Raw genomic sequence first — 19,755 nt, 5'->3', positions numbered from 1 at the left:
AGAGAATAGAATATGCAGGAAGGAGTAACTTGGAATAGCGGTCAATAGGTGACCTTCTGGGCACATTGCTTTACAGGTGGTATAAGGTATCCTTGGAATATGTAAAATAGAGCACCGAGAGATGGTCACTCCCCAAGTTTATTAAAGGAACAAAATCCAACAAGCCCAATGGAAACCAGAGGAACTGAAAATTAATGTAGGTTATAACCATTAACAACCATCAAGAAGCCTCAACATAATCCCTTTATCCAAGGATATATATATATATATATAGTTTCCACATGCTTAGTATTCATGATGCATCCTAGGGAAGTAGCAAGTTGCTGCTGTAAAAATTTAAATAGCTTCATGCCTGCTCCTTTACAGGACTGAGCTGAGATAGGGCACTGCAGGCTATATAACAGGCTAAGTAGAAACCTCCATCTCCATGATCAATTCTCTGCAAGGAAGTGATTAGCATTTGATATGGGAAACAGATACCCTAATCTAAACTTGACTCTGTAGGCAAATAAAATAGATCAGATAGAAGAGATCTCCACCAAGAAAGAAGAAAAATGTCAAGAAGCTTAACTCTGAAGAACAAGTAAAATTTTTGGTATACTAGCCTCTTTTTTTAAAAAAGTTTATTTTAAGGCCGACTGCTCTAATTTTTAATTAAGTTGTAATACATACCAAAAAAAGTAGATGTAATTAATTCCTTTCAATAGTGCAGAAATTTATAGTATCATTAGTTTTAGACAATAGGGAATGCTTTTCCACACTTAGCTTATGATTTTCAGAGTACCTGAATTTTTCTTCTTGATGGTAGTCAAAAGGATGGCCCCAGGCAAAGGTAAGAGAGCAGAAGGGAGAAAAAAACGGTAAAATCCACTTTTAAATTCCAAAGGATCTCACTTCCAAAAGGAAGTGCCTGTTTAAAATTCATCCAGAAAGTGAGAATGCTTACCTCTCTCGTTGGCACTAGTACCAGGGCATAGGGGCCGTCACTGCGCTATTGACACAGAAGGAAAGAAATGCCATGAGTGGGTGAACGAAGGTCACAGGACTCCAGGTGGACAGATCATGAGGGTGGCCACTTGCACACATCAGCAGCAGTATCATTAAGAAAGGGACTATGATGCCCACTACCCTTACTATTATGCAACCTGTTCTAAAGGTTCTGGCCCATGCAATCAGACAAGAGAAAGAAATATGAATAAATCTGGAAAGTAGGATATAAATCTGTCATAATTAGCAGATGATATTTTACCCTAAAAACAAAACAAAAAAACTTAAAAGAATCAACTGATAATCTACTAAAAAAAGGACAATTCAGGTAGCTGAATGCAAAATTAATATCCACAAATCTACAGCTTCCAACACAAAGAAGTTACAAGACACAATAGGGGGGAGGGAAAACAAAAATCACACCAGAGCAGCAACAACAAGAAGCCTGACAAAAAAAATGTATAAAATCTATATGAAAGTTTAAAACACTCCTGAGGAGCATAAAATAAAATTTGAATAAACGGGAAAATGTATCCTATTCTTGGATAAGATGGCTCCAAATGACAAATAAGCTAAGTCAACCCGCAAATGTAATACAAATCTAACAAAATTGCCACAAATAGGCATGTATGCATACATATATATAAAATATATAAAATCAGACAAGCTGATTTCAAAGTTCCTATGAAAAATAAATGTGTAAGAATAACCAAAATATGTCTGAAAAACACCAGATGTTAAAACAATTAAGACTACCATAATTTTAGCAAATTGATACTGGCATATGAATTGAAATCACAACAGCAAATAGTCTACACCAGAATCAAATACACACAGAAATGCAGTAAATAAGGTGCATTTTACATCAATAGGGAAAAGATAAATTATTCAGACTTCAAGAACAAAGTCAGAAAAGTTAGAATTAAGCTCTCCTTTTTACAAATGACATAAAACTCAAAAACTATAAAAGAAAACACTAATAAATCCTATTACATAAAAATTTTTGACTTCAGAATGGGAAAATAATACCTAAACAAAATCAAGTATTAAATGACACAATGAGGAGAAAACACACTACACGTAAGAGAAAGGGTCAATGTCCTTAGTTTACAAAGGTCTGTGATTCAATTAAAAAATAAAGAAAAAAGACCACAACAACTGAAGTAGAAAAATGGAGAAAGGACATAAGTAGCTAATTTATGGAAACAAGAATTCAAAACATGGCTTTAACAAATATGAAGAGATGCTCAACTCTACTGTTAAATGAGCAAACGTAAAATAGCTGGTAGTGTCACGAGGGTGCAGGTGAGCAGGGAGGGGCTCCTGTGTGTCCCTGCTGCTGGGAAGGCACTATAGTTTTACCCATTTGAAGTTCAACTGCGGTGTTTATCTACCAAATAAACATGCCAGTTTCCCTTACAGGAATTTCCCTAACAGATATACCTGTAAGTGTGCATAAAAAAGTAAAATTATTTTACAGACCTTAAAGTATGTACAATAATAGTCTTCTTTATAGCAAAATATTAACATAATGTAAATTCTACCAATGAGGGAATGATGAGGTAACCTGTGGTAGTGACAGGCGTTGGGATACTAGATAGCCATTAAAAAAGCAAGGCAGGGATGCCTGGGTGGCTCAGTGGTTGAGCGTCTGCCTTTGGCCTAGGGCATGATCCTGGGGTCCTGGGATCGAGTCCCACATCAGGCTCTCTGCATGGAGCCTGCTTCTCTGCCTGTGTCTCTGCCTCTCTCTCTGTGATTCTCATGAATAAGTAAATAAAATTTATTAAAGTAAATAAATAAAAGATTGGGCAGGGTACCACTAAGAAATTATCCCAAAACATACTAAGTGAACAAAAGCAAGGTACGAAACACCATGCACAGCAAACAACCACTTATGTATCAAACCAAACACAACAGAAAAAAACACACACAGAAGCTCCAACTGAAAGGGGAAAGGAACTCTGTGTGCTCACACTTGCTCTCTCTGCAGAGACTAGCCTTGGGAGGGCCACCAGGGTGGGTCTGAGGGCCTTGCACCCAGAGAGAGCTGGGCCACGTAGGGGAGAGGGAAGTATAGAACTACTTTCCACCATGTACTGTTTGGTAGTCTTTTAACTTTTTTAAACATGTAAATTATCTCTAAAAAGGATCAATGCAGATAAGAGAAAACCAAAAGGAACCTAACAAAGGCCTCAAAGTCAGTGGCATCTTGAATCTCCAAAGTGCTCACAGACCCTCAGGAATTAACCAAAACAATGTTAATTTAGAACCTAGGTGCAGAGGTAAAGCAGATTTGATTGGAAGCATGGTTTTCATGTTTTGCATAGGAAACATTTACCCACTAAGGAGAAAAGGATTTGGGATTCAAACTAGAGCTGTCTGTACTCGACATCAAGTCTGGGAGGCTATGCTGAAGCTCGGGTGAGGAATGGTAAACATGTTAGTACAACGGTATCAACGTGCCAGTGTGACGTTAGGAGATTCTGACATTTCAAAAGGTGTTACTACACAGAGAAGAAGAAAGAAAAATCAATTCCTCTCAGGGCAGAAGTGAGTAAAGAAGGATGGATGTGTTGTTAAAAAAAATCAGAGCCCAAATAACTGAAAGAGTGAAAACCCAGAACAGCAATCCATTCTCATTCCATCACCAAAGTAATTTACGACTCTGCTGGGTGCCATGAGTTTGCTGCTTCCTCCAGATAGGTTTTTTACAGGTCAAATCATTTTACAATGAATTCCAAGGGTCTATACTGAATATTATTTGAAATAAGTGAATTAAATTTGCCCAGAGAAAACTCTTTTTACAGAATATTTCGATCTTCAATAAAATGAGTTGTTATTGATGTTAAAACATATGGAATAAATAAAAACAATGGCATGGCTGGTGAATGTTTCTGGGTATAAGCAAATCAAATCATTGCCGTTCAGACCAGCCACATGCCCAGGTTGTCGACAGTGAGAGCTAACACTTCATGAGCAAGTACTATCAAGAGGAGCTGGACACCAGCTCTCTGCCCTCCACGTGCATTAGCTCAGGAGCCTCACGGAAACCCGGGAGACAGGCATTGCTATTGGCCCTGCACCACAGGTGAAGCCACAGAGGGATGAAATGGTTTGCCTGAAGATACACTCAGACCCAGGCTTTGAGCAGAGCTGCCCACCACATGGTCTCCCTAATGGACATAATTTAATCTCTCCTGTCCTCAGGTCACCAACCTATGAAATGAGACACTTGGGTTGGAACTACAGGACCCAGGCTAGCTCAAATATTCCCTAATTCTCCAACCTTATAAAAAACCCACCGCTAGCAAGAAACTCTCCTAGAATTTATAAATGGATGAGACTTTACCACATTATTGCAATACTTGGCCTCTCTCCTTCTCTAGCAAGGTATCAGTAATGATGCTAAGTCCTTCATATGAATTATCTCACTGAAAAGTGCCCGATGGGAAGAAAAAAATCAGTCACTTGTAGGAAATAAATTCCTCATTTATCCACCTCAGAGGAAAACAGTATTAATAGTTTCTTTCTTGTCTTTTTATGCACACAAAGTATATTTATGAAATCAGATCATACTGCACACACTGCTTTGTACCCTGCCTTTAACATGTAAGAACATTTAAAATTCACAAAGAGTAATTGAAAAAAAATGCCACTTTTAATGTCTATGTAAGGTTCCATCACTTGGATGTTGCATAGGATTTATTGATTTTAAATTATTTAAATAAAATTTAAGTAAAACTTAAACGCTCATTTTGAAATAAATTTAGGCTTACAAAAAAATTACACAAATAGTACAAAGAACTAATCTCTCATACCCTTCTTCCAGCTTCCTTATGTGGTATCAATTCTCAAAATCCCAGTACAATGATCAAAACCAGGAAATCAGCACTAATGTGATGAATTAATCTGCAGTCCATATTCTGACTTCACTAACTGACCTATCAACATCCTTTCCCCAGACCAGGATCCAGTTCAGTACCACATGGTACATTTAGCTGTCCTGCCTTGTCTCTTTTAACTTGGGGTAGTTCTTCAGCATTTCTGTTTTTGGTGAAATACTTTGGAACAGTAATGGCCAGTTACTTTGTAGGTCTCTAGATTTGCGTTTGTCTGATGTTTGCTTATGATTAAATTCAGGTTACACATTTTAGGCAGGAAAACCACAGAAGTGGCTGTGTCGTCTGGGCACCTACCTGGAGGTACATGAGGCTGCCACGTCCTGGCACTGGTGATGCCCACACCTGGGTAAGGTGATGACAGCCAGGCTTCCCTATTGCAAAGTTACTGTTTTTCCCTTGTGATTAGAAGTATCTCATAGGGAGATCCTCTGAGACTAACTAGGTAAATAACCCATTTTTCATCAGATTTCCACCCACTCATTTCAGCATCTGTGATGATTCTTGTGTCAAACAGTATTACTAAGGCACTTGCCAAATGGTGATGTTCTACTTCCATCACCTCTATGTTTATCCACTGGAATTCTGTGAGGAAGGCCTCTCCTTCTCCCATTTGTTTATATATTTATTCAATAATTCATTTCTATCAGTTTGTACTCATGGATATTTGTTTTAGCCTATGGGCTATAATCCAATGCTATCACTACTTATTTGTCACTGAGTATCAGGTAGGCTGGATACATGCCTAATTCTATATGTCCAAACTGAGGGCAAAAGTAACTGATTTGCTCTTCTCATCTGCCTTGTACCGACCTCTCTTCCTATTTCAGATCCCACCATGTCCTCTCCACTGAGGACAACCAGGACATATTTGTAGGACTCTGGGCTGGGTTTTGAGATGATGCCTGTGCCTCTGGAGCCGGGCAGTTAACTTGCCTCCTATGGGACCCAGGGAACCCAATTCTGGTCCCTTTGGCCCAAGCACTAACTGTATTTCCCAATTGAAGACAAGTATTCCACCACTGCTCCTCAAGCCTCCATTTCTTTCTGTAAACTTAGGGTAACAGTAATATCTGTAAGTCACCAGGGTCAGGGGTGGGGTTTAAGATTCAAGAAGATAACATGGGCAAAGAATGCAGCACAACATATCACACAAGGAGCATTTATTTAACCAATGTTCCCTATTAGACCTGCCATGGTGATTACAAAATCTATTCTATTCTATTCTGGGCACTGTCCTCAGATGCAGCGTGTTTCTGTAAGAAGTGAATTAAAAAAAAAAGAAAATAATGCTAAATGAAAACAGACTCTTTAAAAAAAAAAAAAAAAAAAAAGGAAAACAGACTCTTTAGGTCCCCATATTATTGCTTTGGTTCAGTTCAACGTTACTAATGCACTATGAGCAATAACAGAAAAACACTATACTCACCTGTATTTTCGGTTTCATTGCTTGGAGAGACTGGACCACAGGGATGCAGTAGGCGAGGGTTTTACCTTTTAAAAAAGTATAAAAACAATGAAAATCACAGACCCTACAGATGTAGGAAAAACAAAGACAGTAAAGAAAAGGGGCTTTGCTATCTTTGGGTAGCACTAAACTCTGGCAACAGGAAAAGTTCAAGTCTTACATCCAGGAGAGGTGAAAACAGAATTTGCCCATCTGCCACAACTCCCAATTTTGTTTGTAAATACAGTACTTCCCCCAAAATCTGCAGCCTCAGCTCCTTTGTCCAACTAGCAAGGGAGACAATGACATATTTCCCAAGTTACACAAAAGCTCAACTTGAGGACTACCCCTCAAAGACAGAAAACTCCTTTAAAGTCATCCTTAACTGCACAGATGAGCTTCACAGACAAGTGAATGACCTGGATGGTGCTGATATGCTTAGGAGCCAGTCTGAACCCTGCGCCAGACTCTAAAGACTGTGGAGAAACCAAGGACAGCAAAAGCTTTGGGTTTCCACCCACCTGAATGGTGGCTGAGCTGGGGACGGGGGGGGGGGGGGGGGGGGGGGGGGGGGGAGTAGTGAATAGCCAACCTATCATTCTGGGCACAAGAGGGTCAGAAGAACAAGTCTACCGACAATTGGAACATGTAATATCTGTGTTCCATATTGGAGCAAAACAACTGGTATCCAATCACTGTGTGCTCATGTTAGAATTGGGCTTCAGTATCTGAAGAAAATATTCATCCCCCCACTGGAGTGAGGAAGGCAGCGTGGGCCATCCACAGTGGAACTGGGCAGAGCCCTGACAGAGGCTCAGAAGAGGGACAGTGGAACCCAACCACCTCCTGATTATTCCTGATCACAGCACCATCAACCACCCCCTTCCTTTCCCTAGGGAAACAAAGCTCTAATCAAGAGCAGACATGGCCTTCCTCCCTCCCCCCAAAAGACAAAGCTGCCACCACAGACAGACACCTTACTATAGAACCGACTATGTGAATGGGGCCCAGATATCAGGGGATAAGGGGCAGAAGTGATGATGACTGACCTGAGCCTGTCTGCGATCTCACCAGAGCATCTCTGCCTTCCAGCAATGCAGGAATACTTTGCTTCTGAACACTTGGGCCACCCAAAAGAAAGAACACATGCTGATCTACAATATTTTACTCTCTCATGTTTACAGGCAGAGAGGCAGGATACATAAATCACAACCAGCCACATGCTTTGCTTTGTCTGCCAACTGCTACCTTCGAAGTTACCTAAATGTTTAAGCAAAGGTGCTGAGAAACTTTTGATAACTGGAAAGATAAAACCACAGTCCAATTTCTGGAACTCAGCTGATAATACTGAAGCAAGCCAGGGACTGGCTGCTCCAGCAAACTGATTAAAAAGAAAAATGGCACAGGCATGATGACCAGCTGGAGCGACCACGAGCGCCTATCACACATCTCCCTGCCTTCTGTGGCAGACAGTGTGACACAGTAAGATGTGACGGACAGATTCCCATGCACAGGGAGGCTCATGAGCCATCCAGATAGCTGGGGCTGCTTCCCAGTCTCCAGAAAACCAAGGTGTGACTATTATACGCACACTAAGACATGTGTCCACATGTGTATCTAAAAACAAACAACAACAAAGGGCACAGAATTCATTTAAATTTGGTTGATGAAACTGAACAAAGCAATTGGTATGGGACTCCTTATTTTATTCAATACTCTTATTCGTTTGTACATGTAAGTGAAACACGATGATTAGTAAAATGTAAAGCATACATAGTCACTAAAAGGAAGTTCATCTCTAGCCTACACCTTTTTACTATTCTATTTTCCAAAAGTTATCACTATTAAATGTTCAAAATAATTTTTTTCTTTATCCCATTCTATTTGACCAAATATCTACTCTCTTTTTGCTCTAATTCTTAATACTAAAAAATGACATGGTAAATTCTGTATCGTGGACATATTATTTTCAGGGAAGCATGGACAGCAGCAGGATCACATGCAGATCACATCTTTTGGACCAGTTCAGAGCTGAGAACAGCAGTAGATGGGGGTTCAGTCTCCCCATTTAACCAGTAGGGAAACTGAGTGGTTAAGTGATGTGTCACGCCCTCGATAGGCAACAATCTGGCAGTGTTCTCTAACAACAAGACACAAATTTGCTCTGTGCTCCACAAATTATTCAGATTTCACTGATTATGCCCATTCAAGTCTTAAGAAAAGCAAGACTGGTCTGGAACCCTTACCTGGTCATACTAGTCATGTTTAAAACCGTATTTATTGTAGAAATCTAAAAGAAAACACACACACAAAACATTTTTAACTACCAAATTTTTGGCATATCTTTAATGCAAATGAGGATGCAAAGTAGCCAAAGAGACTGGGATTAAACGGATGACCGTGTTCAAGTCAAGTTCTTCCAATCAGTGTTACCTGGGGATGGTTCTGCCCACCCCTGCCCCCAACATGTGGCAATGTCTGGAAAAATTTTTGTTGTTATAAGTGGGGCAGGGGACATCACTGGCATCAAGTGAATAGAGACATGGAGTGCTGCTGCACATCCTTACCATGCACAGGATGGTGCCCATGACAAAGAGTTATCCATTCCCAAATGTCCACAGCATGAACCTGCTCAATATCTCCATTCAAACCCGCAGATAAAAAAAAAAAACAGGTTATGTAAGTTACCCTAAAGGAGTAAGCTGTGGCCACAGGAGCAAAGGAAATCCAGACTCCCTAAAAGTTAATGCATTTCTCTCTTCTTACTCACAAATAAGAGCGAAAATTTCATTTACAGCCCCCCCCCAAAAAAAAAACCAAAAACAAAACAAAAAAAAACCACCAAGAAACCATCTATTTGTTTGTAGAAAATGTAAGTTAAAATAGCCTCATCTTCCTTCAATTCTCTGTAACAACAGCCTACCCTTGCTATAAAGATGCCAGCTTAGTTACCTCTCCTGTGATTACTGTGACCCCTGCTACCTAGATCAGCCTCATGTCCCATCTACCCACTAATGAGGAGCTGGTCCTGGAGTCTAATAATTGGAGTCCCAGGCCTAATTTGAATTAGGTAAGTGTTTAGTTCTTTAAAAAGGCGATGGGGATGGAGGTAAAGACAGCAAACAGTAACCTGAGCTCACTGGGACTGTCTTAGAAGAGCATCTTATCAATCTGACTTCGTTCGGGTAACTTGGAGCAGAAATAACCATTCTTTGACTTTTCTTCCTAGAACTGTCATTTCACAGACATTCCAAATGAATAACCACACTGAAAAAACCAACTGCACAAGACACTGAGAGATACTTACTAAATGTGGGTGGAGGTCCAGTTCATGAAAAGCATCTGAAGTAAACACCTTTTCTTGTACCTGCTTTACTACAGGTCTGCAAGTGATGAACAAAACCCAGGCATCAGTTCCAATCAACACAGAAAAGGACAGAACACACTTAACTCCTCTTATTCCTGAAGCACACCTGCACCCGAACATACCTGTGGAGCTCTGGAATTTCAGGATTATTTTTAAATAATGATGAAGTCCTAATGCACAGTTTCTGTTCTCGGTTTCCATCAGTCACACCAACCAAAGATTTCTTCGGAGAAAACGTTTTCTGTGCCTTCCCCTTAAAAGTCCTTTGTGTTTCTTTAGCAGCAGCTTTCTTGGCTGGGAGAAATGATGTCTCATTCCTCCGTTTCGCTGGGGGAGCCTCACTGGATGCTTGGTGTTTTCTTTTGGTGGCCTCTGCTTGCTGCGTTGTTCCCAAAAGGCAAGAGCAACAAGAGATGCATTAGTCCATGAAAACAGACCTCAGAGTGAAGCCTGACTGCCCACAGAATTGCATCTCTCCCTGCAGAGATGATTATGCCCCATATGTCAAGCAACAGTTTAGGGTCTGTAATCAGATTCTTTGACTCAGCTTTTTTTTTTTTTTTCCCCAAAAAGAAAAATTCAAAATGAAACAGAACACAAAAATCTTCAGCTCATTCATCCACTAAACCTCACCATCCATCTTAACCATCAAATCAACCAAGAGGAAGGTGAGGATCCAGAAGGAAGAATTTGGGCTGAATATGAACAAATGGGAGTCCCTTTTAAGGGAAGAGAGAACTCACCTTGTGAAATGTGCATGCTAAGTCAATCCTTATCCCTAGATGTCCATCTACACAAAAAGGACAGGGGAGGGGGCAGTGCATCCTCTCTCTCCACCAACAAAGCCTGTTGGTGACTAGACATGGGAGGCTGCATCCCAGCCGATGCCCAGGAAGCGGAAACCTTCATTACTGCTCTACCCCAGAGTGCTTGGATCGCTGTCATCCTCCCCCCTCACACTGCTCCCCCAGATTCAGATGGCTTGGAGACGATTCCTACTTGCCGTTTTCATTCCAAATGAGAATTCTGCTCCATCCATCACTTCTACCACAATTATTTCCAACTCTCCTTGCCTTTCAGTTCCCCCATCTGATTGCTGATTATAGGCTACAACATTCAGTATTTTCTTGCCTGTTGCTTATTTCTGTAACGTGAATGTAGCTACATGTGCGATGTCCAAACTTCTAGGAGAAGAAACATCCAATTTTCTTTGGCCTACTCTTCCAATTTACACATGAGTAAAAAACATCCTATGAATAGACAGGGCTTATTATTAGGGCATTTTGGTTTCTCTTGGTATGTTATTTTCACCTTAGCTTGAAATGATGAATTCCATTTACACATCAGCTTGTTTTGGCCATGACTAACCTACCAATAACAATAGTTGTTTGTTCCTGGCATCTACAGGACTCCTGTATCTAACTAATTCAATAAATACAATTTTGAGGGCAGCCCAGGTGGCTCAGTGGTTTAGCGCCGCCTTCAGCCGAGAGTGTGATCCTGGAGACCCAGGATCGAGTCCCACGTCAGGCTCCCTGCATGGAGCCTGCTTCTCCCTCTGCCTGTGTCTCTGCTTCTCTCTCTCTCTCTGTTTGTCTTTCATCAATAAATGGGTGAAATCTTAAAAAAACTTTTTTTGGAAAAAATACAACTTCGAGTATTTACTATTAATAAAGAATTAATATACTCTATCTTACAAATCTATTTTTACAAAGTCTCAAGTTTCTGAATGTTCAGATTAAAGAAAGAGATTAGGCAAAGTTCCAGGTCTACTGAATCATTTGCAAGGCAGAAGGAAATGTACTGACATTCCTTGATTTTCAGAACTATAGGCTCTCAGAGAATAAAACGGCCTACAGGCCACTCCTGCCATGCACAGACTTCCTATAGCAGGCTCCCTGACAAGTGGCCTTGCAGTACGCCTTGCCTACACACCTCCCCTTATTGCTCTCCATCTCTCCAGACATGCCAAATCCTAGGGGTTAGAAAACTATTCCTGACACTCAGACAAGATTCGCCACCTTGATTATCTATCTGCTAGTCTGAGGTCTGCTATCTGCAGCAACACAAAACAAGCTTACTTTCTCTTGTACATCACATTCCTTCACACATCCTCTAACTTTTTGTTTCTTCTTTGGACTAAATGGCCCAAACAAGACACGAACTTTCAATCCTTTGTCATTCCAGTCAGCTTTTATTCCCATGTCAACTGTTCTCTAAAAGAAAGTGTTCAGATTTATAAATAGTATTTCATAGGCTTTCTACTGCTCTTAGGCTAAAATAAAAAATCTGTAACATGACTTACAAAACCTTCTAGAGGCTGGCCTCTGCCCATCTCACCAGCGTCAGCTGTCCTGGTCTTCCTTAATTCCTAGAATGTATCATGCTCCTTCCCTCCTCAGGGCCTTTGCACATGCTATTGCCATACCTATGTCTGCAACCCTTCCTTTGGCTGACTAACTCAAACTCCTCCTTCAGACCTAGGCTTACAGGGTCCTCAGAAGAACCTTTCCTGACCTCTTCTCTCCACCTAGTCAGGCCAGGTACTTTGGCTCTCCTGGCACTCTTTTTCCTTTGCTGTAGCACTCAGTACAACTACAAGCATAAAATGTAATTTGTTACATGGTGTCAGTCCTCCCCATTAGACTGTGAACTCTACGAGAAAATGGACAAGTCTGTCCTGTGTGGCACTGCATCCCCTGTATGGGCTCAATTCTGCCCAAAGTCAGTGTTCAATAAATGCTTGTAAGATGAATGATACACAATGAAATTATCCCTTTCCATAACAAGAACAAACAAGGACACTACTCCACTACTTGTTAACTACTACTTGTTAGCTTTTCTGCCCCAGCATCCACAACACGTTCATTTAAAAAACTGACCATTAAAAACAAAAAAACAAACAAAACAAAACAAAAACCCCAAAAAACAAAAAAACTGACCACTTAGTAGCTGTCAAGTAGCTTGGTTCTGAAAATGCAAGTCTAGAAAATTAGGCAAGCCCTTGAGGAACTCATAGGTTTGTGGAAGAGACAAAAGTATAAAACCACAAACCCAAACCTATATTTGTACTCAGAAGAAGTATGTTACAAAGAATTATGAAAGCACAAGATGTCTACCATGGCCTACAGGTAGGGTAATGGAGGCCAGGAAACAGAAATGCTTCATGAGGTGGCATCTAACCAAAGAGGAACAAGAGGACCCAAATCTACTAAAAAATCAGCTCTACATTAAGCAAATCACCTCCCTCTGAGTCTCTGCTCCTACCTGTAAAATGAGGGGGTCCTGGCAGATGACCTCTAGGGCTCATCTAGCCTTAAAAGTCTAAATGCTACATCTCTGATATTAAAAAAATATACCATCCCCCAGGCAATATGCTAAGTATGTATGTGAATTATTTAATGTATCAATATAGGTAAGGGAAAGATCCCATTTTAAGATGAGAACACTGAGATAGAGATACAAAGTAATTTGTCCTAAGATCCAGGCTTTGCTCAGGCACGGATTCCAAAGCCAGGGTTGGTGATGATTATGCTATGACACTATTTATTATAACTGTATCCTGTTTGGTTGGAAAAACATCATGTGTAGCCTGATCCCTGTTTGTTTTCTAGAAGAGCATACACCGAAATGTTAACCAGAGTTACCTCTGAGTATGGCAATTGTAAGTTTTCCATTATCATACTTCCCCTGTTTCCAGTAACAAATTTGTAAATTTGATTACTTGAGTAATCAAAAACATTTTTAGAAAGAAAACACTGCATAGTGTGAGGTATAGCCATCACTTGAATTGTCAAGGCCTTTCCAAATTCAGCATATTAGCTACCCATCCCAAATTCAGGCCACTGGTGAATCTGATTGGCATACCTATAATTCTCATTCAAGACAAAAAAACGCAGACAAGGGCCCCGCAGACACCTGTCATCACCTTATTAGTGCATATCCTTGACACCGTGGTTCAAGAGATCATAAATCCAGACACTGTTTCTATCCCTTCAATTCACTCAACAAGGTGTTAATAGCGCTTCTTCTGTTCCTGGGCACCTCTATGGCGCAAGCACCCCACTGACCTCCGGACATAGCAATTCTATTACTCAGAATGGAACCGATTCAACTTTTACTTACCATCGGCATTTATTAAGTGCTTCTACCGGCTGGAGAGTAGAGCTTCTATGTATATAATTTCATTTACTCCTCATGATAACCCTGATGCAGAAACTGCTGCTCTCATTTTACAGATTGAAAAAGTGAGGTTCAGAGAGGTCAAACAACTTCCCCCAGTTCACAAAGCCAGCATGCTGCAAGCCGGGCGTCTCATCCCAGGTCTGTCCTACTCCAAATCCCATGCTCCTGGGGGCTCTTCGGTATTTTTCCCCTTCCTCCTCCCAGAGAAGCACCGACCCCACTGGCTGGCTGAAAAATCCCTACTCCCAAACCTCTAAATCCTAAAGCTCGACTATCACTGAAAAAACCACCAAAGAGAATCCGTGTGCGACCTCGAGGAACGTGGGCTTCAACGGAATCACCTGTTGCTCTTTGGAGGAGGCAACACTCCTTCCTGGACACGAGGTGGTAGGATTTCTGGCGCCTGCGCGAACTCGGGGTTCTACGCACACTTTCTGCCCTGCAGCCCTCCCCTCTTCCAGGAGAGAAGTCAAGCGGCCTAGAAACCGGTTTTCAGAGCCGGCTCGGTTCAAACGAAGGCGCCGGCCCCGTCCGCGGGGAGCGCTTCCCCGGCGCTCGGTGTTGTCTTCCCTCCAACCGCCCCCCCCCGGCACGTGGGTGAGAACCGGGGCCGTTTCCGCGGCTCCTGGGGGAGCGCCCCGCTCTCCGGCCCTCGCTCCTCCCCCAGACGCCGCTCGGGTGAGCCCCGGGGGCTGAGCGGCCCTCGGAGGTGCGGCCGGCAATGCCCGGGCGGGGATCGGCCTCCCCTCCCCTCCCCTCCCCTCCCCTCCCCTCCCCTCCCGAGCCGAGCCGAGCCGAGCCGAGCCCGGGGCCCTCCATCCCGGCCGGCGGGCGCTCCCGGCGCGGACACGTGCCGCTCGGACGTCCCCAGAGGCCGCCAGGCAGCCCTCGGAGCCCCAACTCCGTCCGCGGTCCGAGCCCTACCCGGAGGCGAGGCGGCAGCTCGCGGCGTGCGGCGGGCCCGGCCCCGGGCGCGGCCGGCTCTGAAGCGGCGGAACTCAGCCTTCCCGCCGGCGCACGGCGGGGTCCCACGGGCGTCCTGGGAGCGGCGGCCGGAGACTCGGGGACGTGGACGGACAGCCGGCCCGCGGCAGCCATGGCGCACGGCGAGGCGCGGACGCAGGCCCCCGCCCTGCCCCCCGGCCCTGCCCCCGGCCCGCCCCCGCCCTGCCCCCGGCCCGCCCCCGCCCTGCCCCGGCCCGCGGCGAGGCTCGCACCCACGTGGGCGGCGCGCGAGGACCCCGCGCAGCTGCCCCGCCGGCTCCTGCGGCCGCGCCCCTTCCGGCCCCCGAAGGGCCCACGGGCCGCGGCGCCCGCTCGGCCTGGTCCCTCGCGGTCCGGCCCGCGGCGGGCGATGCCCCAGGACACCGAGCCCTGGGGCTCATGCTAGAGGAGCTCTCTGAGAAACCAGGGGCCGTGTGCCTCCGGGCCAACGCTTCCTTCCCGTGCCGCCCGGCTACCGCTCCCTCGGCACCAGCTCCCCGGGAGGTGTCCACAGGGGCCCGGGGCGTGGTGGCCCGGAGACGGGGCCCTGCAGGAGGGCCGCTGCCCCCGGCCCACCTCGGCCGGGCCCAGGCGCCGCTCCTCCGTCCGGCCCGCGGAGGCGGCGCGCTTTCTGGACAGGCAGCGCCTCGGCCACCCGGCAGGGCTGGGTCGCCTAGCAACGGCGGGGTCCTTCCTGGCTCGGCGGCGCTCCGGGCCTGAGCGGAGAAAGCCGCGGCGGAGGGCGCTGGGGGCCGGCGGCTGCGGCGGCTGCGGCGGCTGCGGCGGCGCAAGAGGCGGCAGCGGGACGGCGGCGCGGTGTTGGCGCGCCCCGGCATCCCGCCTCTGCACCCGAGGGGAAATGAGCTCGGCCGACAAGGCCCGGGTGGGGCCCGCGGCCGACGGGCCCGCGCCGCCCGAGGAGGACGAGGGCGAGGGGGGCGGCGAGGCGGGCGGGAAGGGGCCGGCGGCAGAGGCGGCCCCCGGGCCCAGCGCGGCGTTCCGCTTCCTGGTGACTCGGCGGGAGCCGGCCGTGAGGCTGCAGTACGCAGTGAGCGGCTTGGAGCCGCTGGCCTGGTCGGAGGACCACCGCGTGTCGGTGTCCACGGCCCGCAGCATCGCTGTGCTGGAGCTCATCTGCGACGTGCACAACCCGGGCCAGGACCTGGTCATCCACCGCACGTCGGTGCCCGCCCCTCTCAACAGCTGCCTCCTCAAAGTAAGTCCCCCCGGGGCCCCCGCCCTCGGGTCTCCTCTTGCCCCTTCTCGCAGCGGCGTTACCCGGCCCCCGCGCCTATTCCGGGGCTTCCCCTCGTCGGTCCAGAGCTTGGGGCTGAGCGGCCGGGGTCGCCGTCTTTTAGGGAGAAAACAAAAACGTGGCAGCCGTTGGCGCCCGGTGTTGCAGATCGCCCTCCCCCTTGCGATGCGCACAGGTATCCCGGGAGCTCCGGTCGCAGCCAGCTCCTTCCTCCGCCCCGGCGCCTGCCCCACTGCTGGCGCGGAGGACTCTCCGCGGTGCTTTCTGAGACTCCACCCCCTTTGACCCAACCCCAGACCTTGCCTCCACAGTTGCTCCTATTGTCTGGAATCGACTCCCGAGGCCCTCGTCTGGCTTTGTTTACTGTGACGTGCCCTCCTCCCGTGCCTCTTCTGCTTTGGAGGAGAAAATTTGGTCCTTTTCATTGCCTTAGCTTTCTTAGCGACTTTATTATACGAATGTTCCATCTCCCCTTGAGCAGCTTGAGTACTCTAGTTTTTTGTTTTTGTTTTTTTTTTGTTTTTGTTTTTGTTTTTTTTTAATAGCAGAAAGTCTTTGGGATGGGGAATGAAAAGTAAAGACTCTGGCAATAGAGGCGATTCTTAAACTTCAAGGCCTTTGTGTAGATTTAGGGCTTTCAGCTTCGTAAAAACTAAGTTTGCTTTCAGAACTTTAGGGTTCCTAGTTCGACTATTTTAATGTCACTACTTTCAAATTTATTTTTTCCCCCCAAATAGTAAGTCATATTGTTCGTTGGTGGGTTTAAAAGTATGGGAACTTCCCCAGTTTCCCTTATAAGTCTTTAGTACACATATATGTGATCTGTAAAAACTGGGCGTTCTGTATATACACTCATTCAGCAGACATTTGAATAGCAGCACCATGTATCAGGTAGGTGCTGATCTAGGTTCCGGAAATAAAGCAGTGTATGAAACCAAGTCCTTGCCTTCATGGAGCTTATGTTCTTTGGCACGTTATGAATGAGAAGGACCATCATATCGTTTAGCGATAAGCAGGGTAGAGGTATGTATCTGTGCCCAGAAAATGCGTTTATGTGAAGATGAAAGGTTTGTAAACTCTTTCTCTGCACTGCCGTCTTAAATATGAATCATTAGCTGTGGGTAGGGTTCAGAGCACCCATGCCACTTTTTTTTTTTTTTTTAAGCACAAGAGTTTTATTTTTATTTTTTTAAAATACAGAATCTTTGTTTTCTGTAACTTTTTAAAAAAAATTTTTTTTAAGATTTTATTTATTTATTGACAGAGAGAGAGAGAGAGAGAGAGGCAGAGACACAGCCAGAGGGAGAAGCAGGCTCCATGCAGGGAACCCGGTGTGGGACCCGATCCCGGGTCTCCAGGATCACACCCCAGGCTGCAGGCCGCGCCAAACCTCTGCGCCACTGGGGCTGCCCAAGCACAAGAGTTTTAAACAATTGAGTTAAATCACTGGTAGACTGATATGATTAAACCCTGTGAGATCTTCTTGAGAAGATACGAACAAATTGGTTCTACCTATAAACAAATTGGTTCAGGTAGACAGATATTGGTAATACTGTGAAATTGAGAAACCAGGAGGGAGGCAGAGGAAAGGGGCTTTAAAAGGTATATCCTTACTATTTCTAAGAATGTTCATGTGCACATGAACTAGAGGAAACTTTGAGTGTGTGTGTCCAACATGGTCCAGATTTAATACTTTAGCAAAGAGAATTTTTTTAAGGGGGTGAGGGATAGGAGGGGCAGAGGAAGAGGGAGATTCTTAAGCAGGCCTCATGCCCAGCACAGAGACCATCTCTGGGCTCAGTCTCACAACCCTGAGGTCATGACCTGAGCTGAAATTGAGAGTCGGGATGCTTAACCGACTGAGCCACCCAGGTGCCCCTAGCAGAGAGAATGTAAAGAATCGAAGGAATAGTGAGGGGAGGCTCTTATATCAAGTGTTATCTGGTGTTGAATCTGAAGGAGATCTGAAAGAACATAGGATTTGGTTCATAAGAGGAGCAGAGGAAAGTGGCATCTACGAAGCAGGAATGAGGTGTCCATCTTATTCACAAACATAGTTAAGTCATGGACATACTTTATTGTTTGGATAAGTAATGATGGATCAACAGATGATCTCTTCTAGAGAGAGAAAGTGAGGTGAGGTCAATTGGGGAACTTCAAAGGTCAGTCTGAAGAAGTTGGCTTCAATCTAAGAAGCCCAAAGGTGCTGTAATAGTTTCATAAGAATGGATTGGCCTGGGATGGTTCAGGAATACGAGTCTGGTGGGCCTAGGAGTAATTTAACGATTGTTGGGGTCAATTTAAAATAGAGGGTACGAGATTGAGCTTTGGCTCAAAATAGCAAGATAGGCCTGTCTGTAGGAAGGGGATGATAAAATCTGTGTTGTTTCAACTTTTTTTTTTCCTTCCCTTCTGAGAGAGAGAATGTGTGTGTCCAAAGGGTGGGAGGGGCGGACAGAGAGAGAATCCTAAGCAGGCTCCACACCCAGTATGGAGCCTGACCTGGGGCTTGATCTCATGACCCTGAGACCCTGACCTGAGCCCAAATCAAGAGTCTGACACTTAACCAGCTGATCCACCCAGGGCCTCTAGACATCTTGGAAGATTAAATACAAATACATACGTGTATGTGTGTGTATATACGGATTTGTATGCATGTATATATGCACAATCAGTATGGTTCCTGGCATGCTGTAAATACTGAGTAGTAAATGCAGTCCTACAAGTATGAAGGAATAACGGTCTGGATTAGTACTAGAGCTGTGGATATGAAGATTTACATAATCTTCTGATAAAAATTGGACTCTTACTGGTTGCACAATTGTCTAACAAGTAATAGGAAATTTTTTGTATTCTGCTTGTAATTGGTAGATAGCTTGCCTGAAGTTAATTAGTGGCATCTTTCCTTCCTGTACTGTTCTTTGGCATGCGAATCACACAAACCATCCATCAGTTAACAGTCTTACTAGACTAGGACCATTTGGTGAATGAATGCCGAGTTGTCCCTGCAATTATGAAAGAGGCCTCTGTGGGGTAAATCCGGGCTGTGATGGTAGGAATGTAAAGAAGTCTGTGTCAGTACTTTGATGGCTCTACCCATTGGCAATGCCTAGGGATTTAAACTGCTCAGTGCTGTCCAGCTTGCCTTTGCTCTGACACAAAAGGTGGTCATTCTGCAGCCTGGACCCAGTTTAGTGTATGGCACTGCTAGAAGGCTAGATGCTAAGCTCCTCGGAAGCTTTTGCTTTTATGACCATGTTATTTAGATTATGAATTTCTTCCAGGAAAATACACAGTTATGTAATAGTTCAAATATGATCTGCTATTTGCAAGTTACTATGCTGGACACAGGTTATAGGATATCAAGGAGGATGCTATAAATGAATGATATGAAAAGGAATAAAATTGTGATCTAAGAATAATTTGCAATTTTTCTTCCCATTGGACTGCTGATTTAGTGAATCATCTAGTTGGGCACAGTTCCAAATTCTAATAACATTTGTGTAACTCATTTTATTCTGCATGAATCGTTAGGAGCATGAGAAAGTTTTAACATCATCGACATTAAGTTAACTCTTGGCTGTCTTTGGAATCCTATTCCTGCCTTCAAGAAGTTTCCTGTCAGGTG

The 19,755-nt window shown here is 44.8% G+C and overlaps 1 protein-coding gene across 9 annotated transcripts in view; it reads right to left on the bottom strand.

The window, feature by feature from the left end:
- The window catches only part of DDX31 (DEAD-box helicase 31), a 70,925-nt gene extending 54,863 nt beyond the window's left edge, over nt 1-16,062 (bottom strand). Inside the window, exons 1-8 of one of the 9 annotated variants that reach the window (XM_025475599.3) lie at nt 14,230-14,247; nt 13,829-13,924; nt 9,826-10,082; nt 9,644-9,719; nt 8,583-8,626; nt 7,386-7,456; nt 6,319-6,383; nt 947-991 (exon numbers count right to left, since the gene is read on the bottom strand). In XM_025475599.3, the coding sequence (XP_025331384.1) occupies nt 947-991; nt 6,319-6,383; nt 7,386-7,456; nt 8,583-8,626; nt 9,644-9,719; nt 9,826-10,082; nt 13,829-13,837 (567 nt within the window). In that variant the 5' untranslated portion in view covers nt 13,838-13,924; nt 14,230-14,247. The other 8 variants (XM_049114944.1, XM_049114943.1, XM_049114937.1 and 5 more) reach the window with 8 other exon arrangements.
- Between the last annotated feature and the right edge of the window lie 3,693 nt (nt 16,063-19,755).

This window comes from Canis lupus, chromosome 9 (assembly GCF_003254725.2).
Source record: "Canis lupus dingo isolate Sandy chromosome 9, ASM325472v2, whole genome shotgun sequence".
NCBI classification, from domain to species: domain Eukaryota; kingdom Metazoa; phylum Chordata; class Mammalia; order Carnivora; family Canidae; genus Canis; species Canis lupus.
Note: the sequence above shows the minus strand (reverse complement) of the source record. Positions and strands in the feature narration are given on the sequence as shown.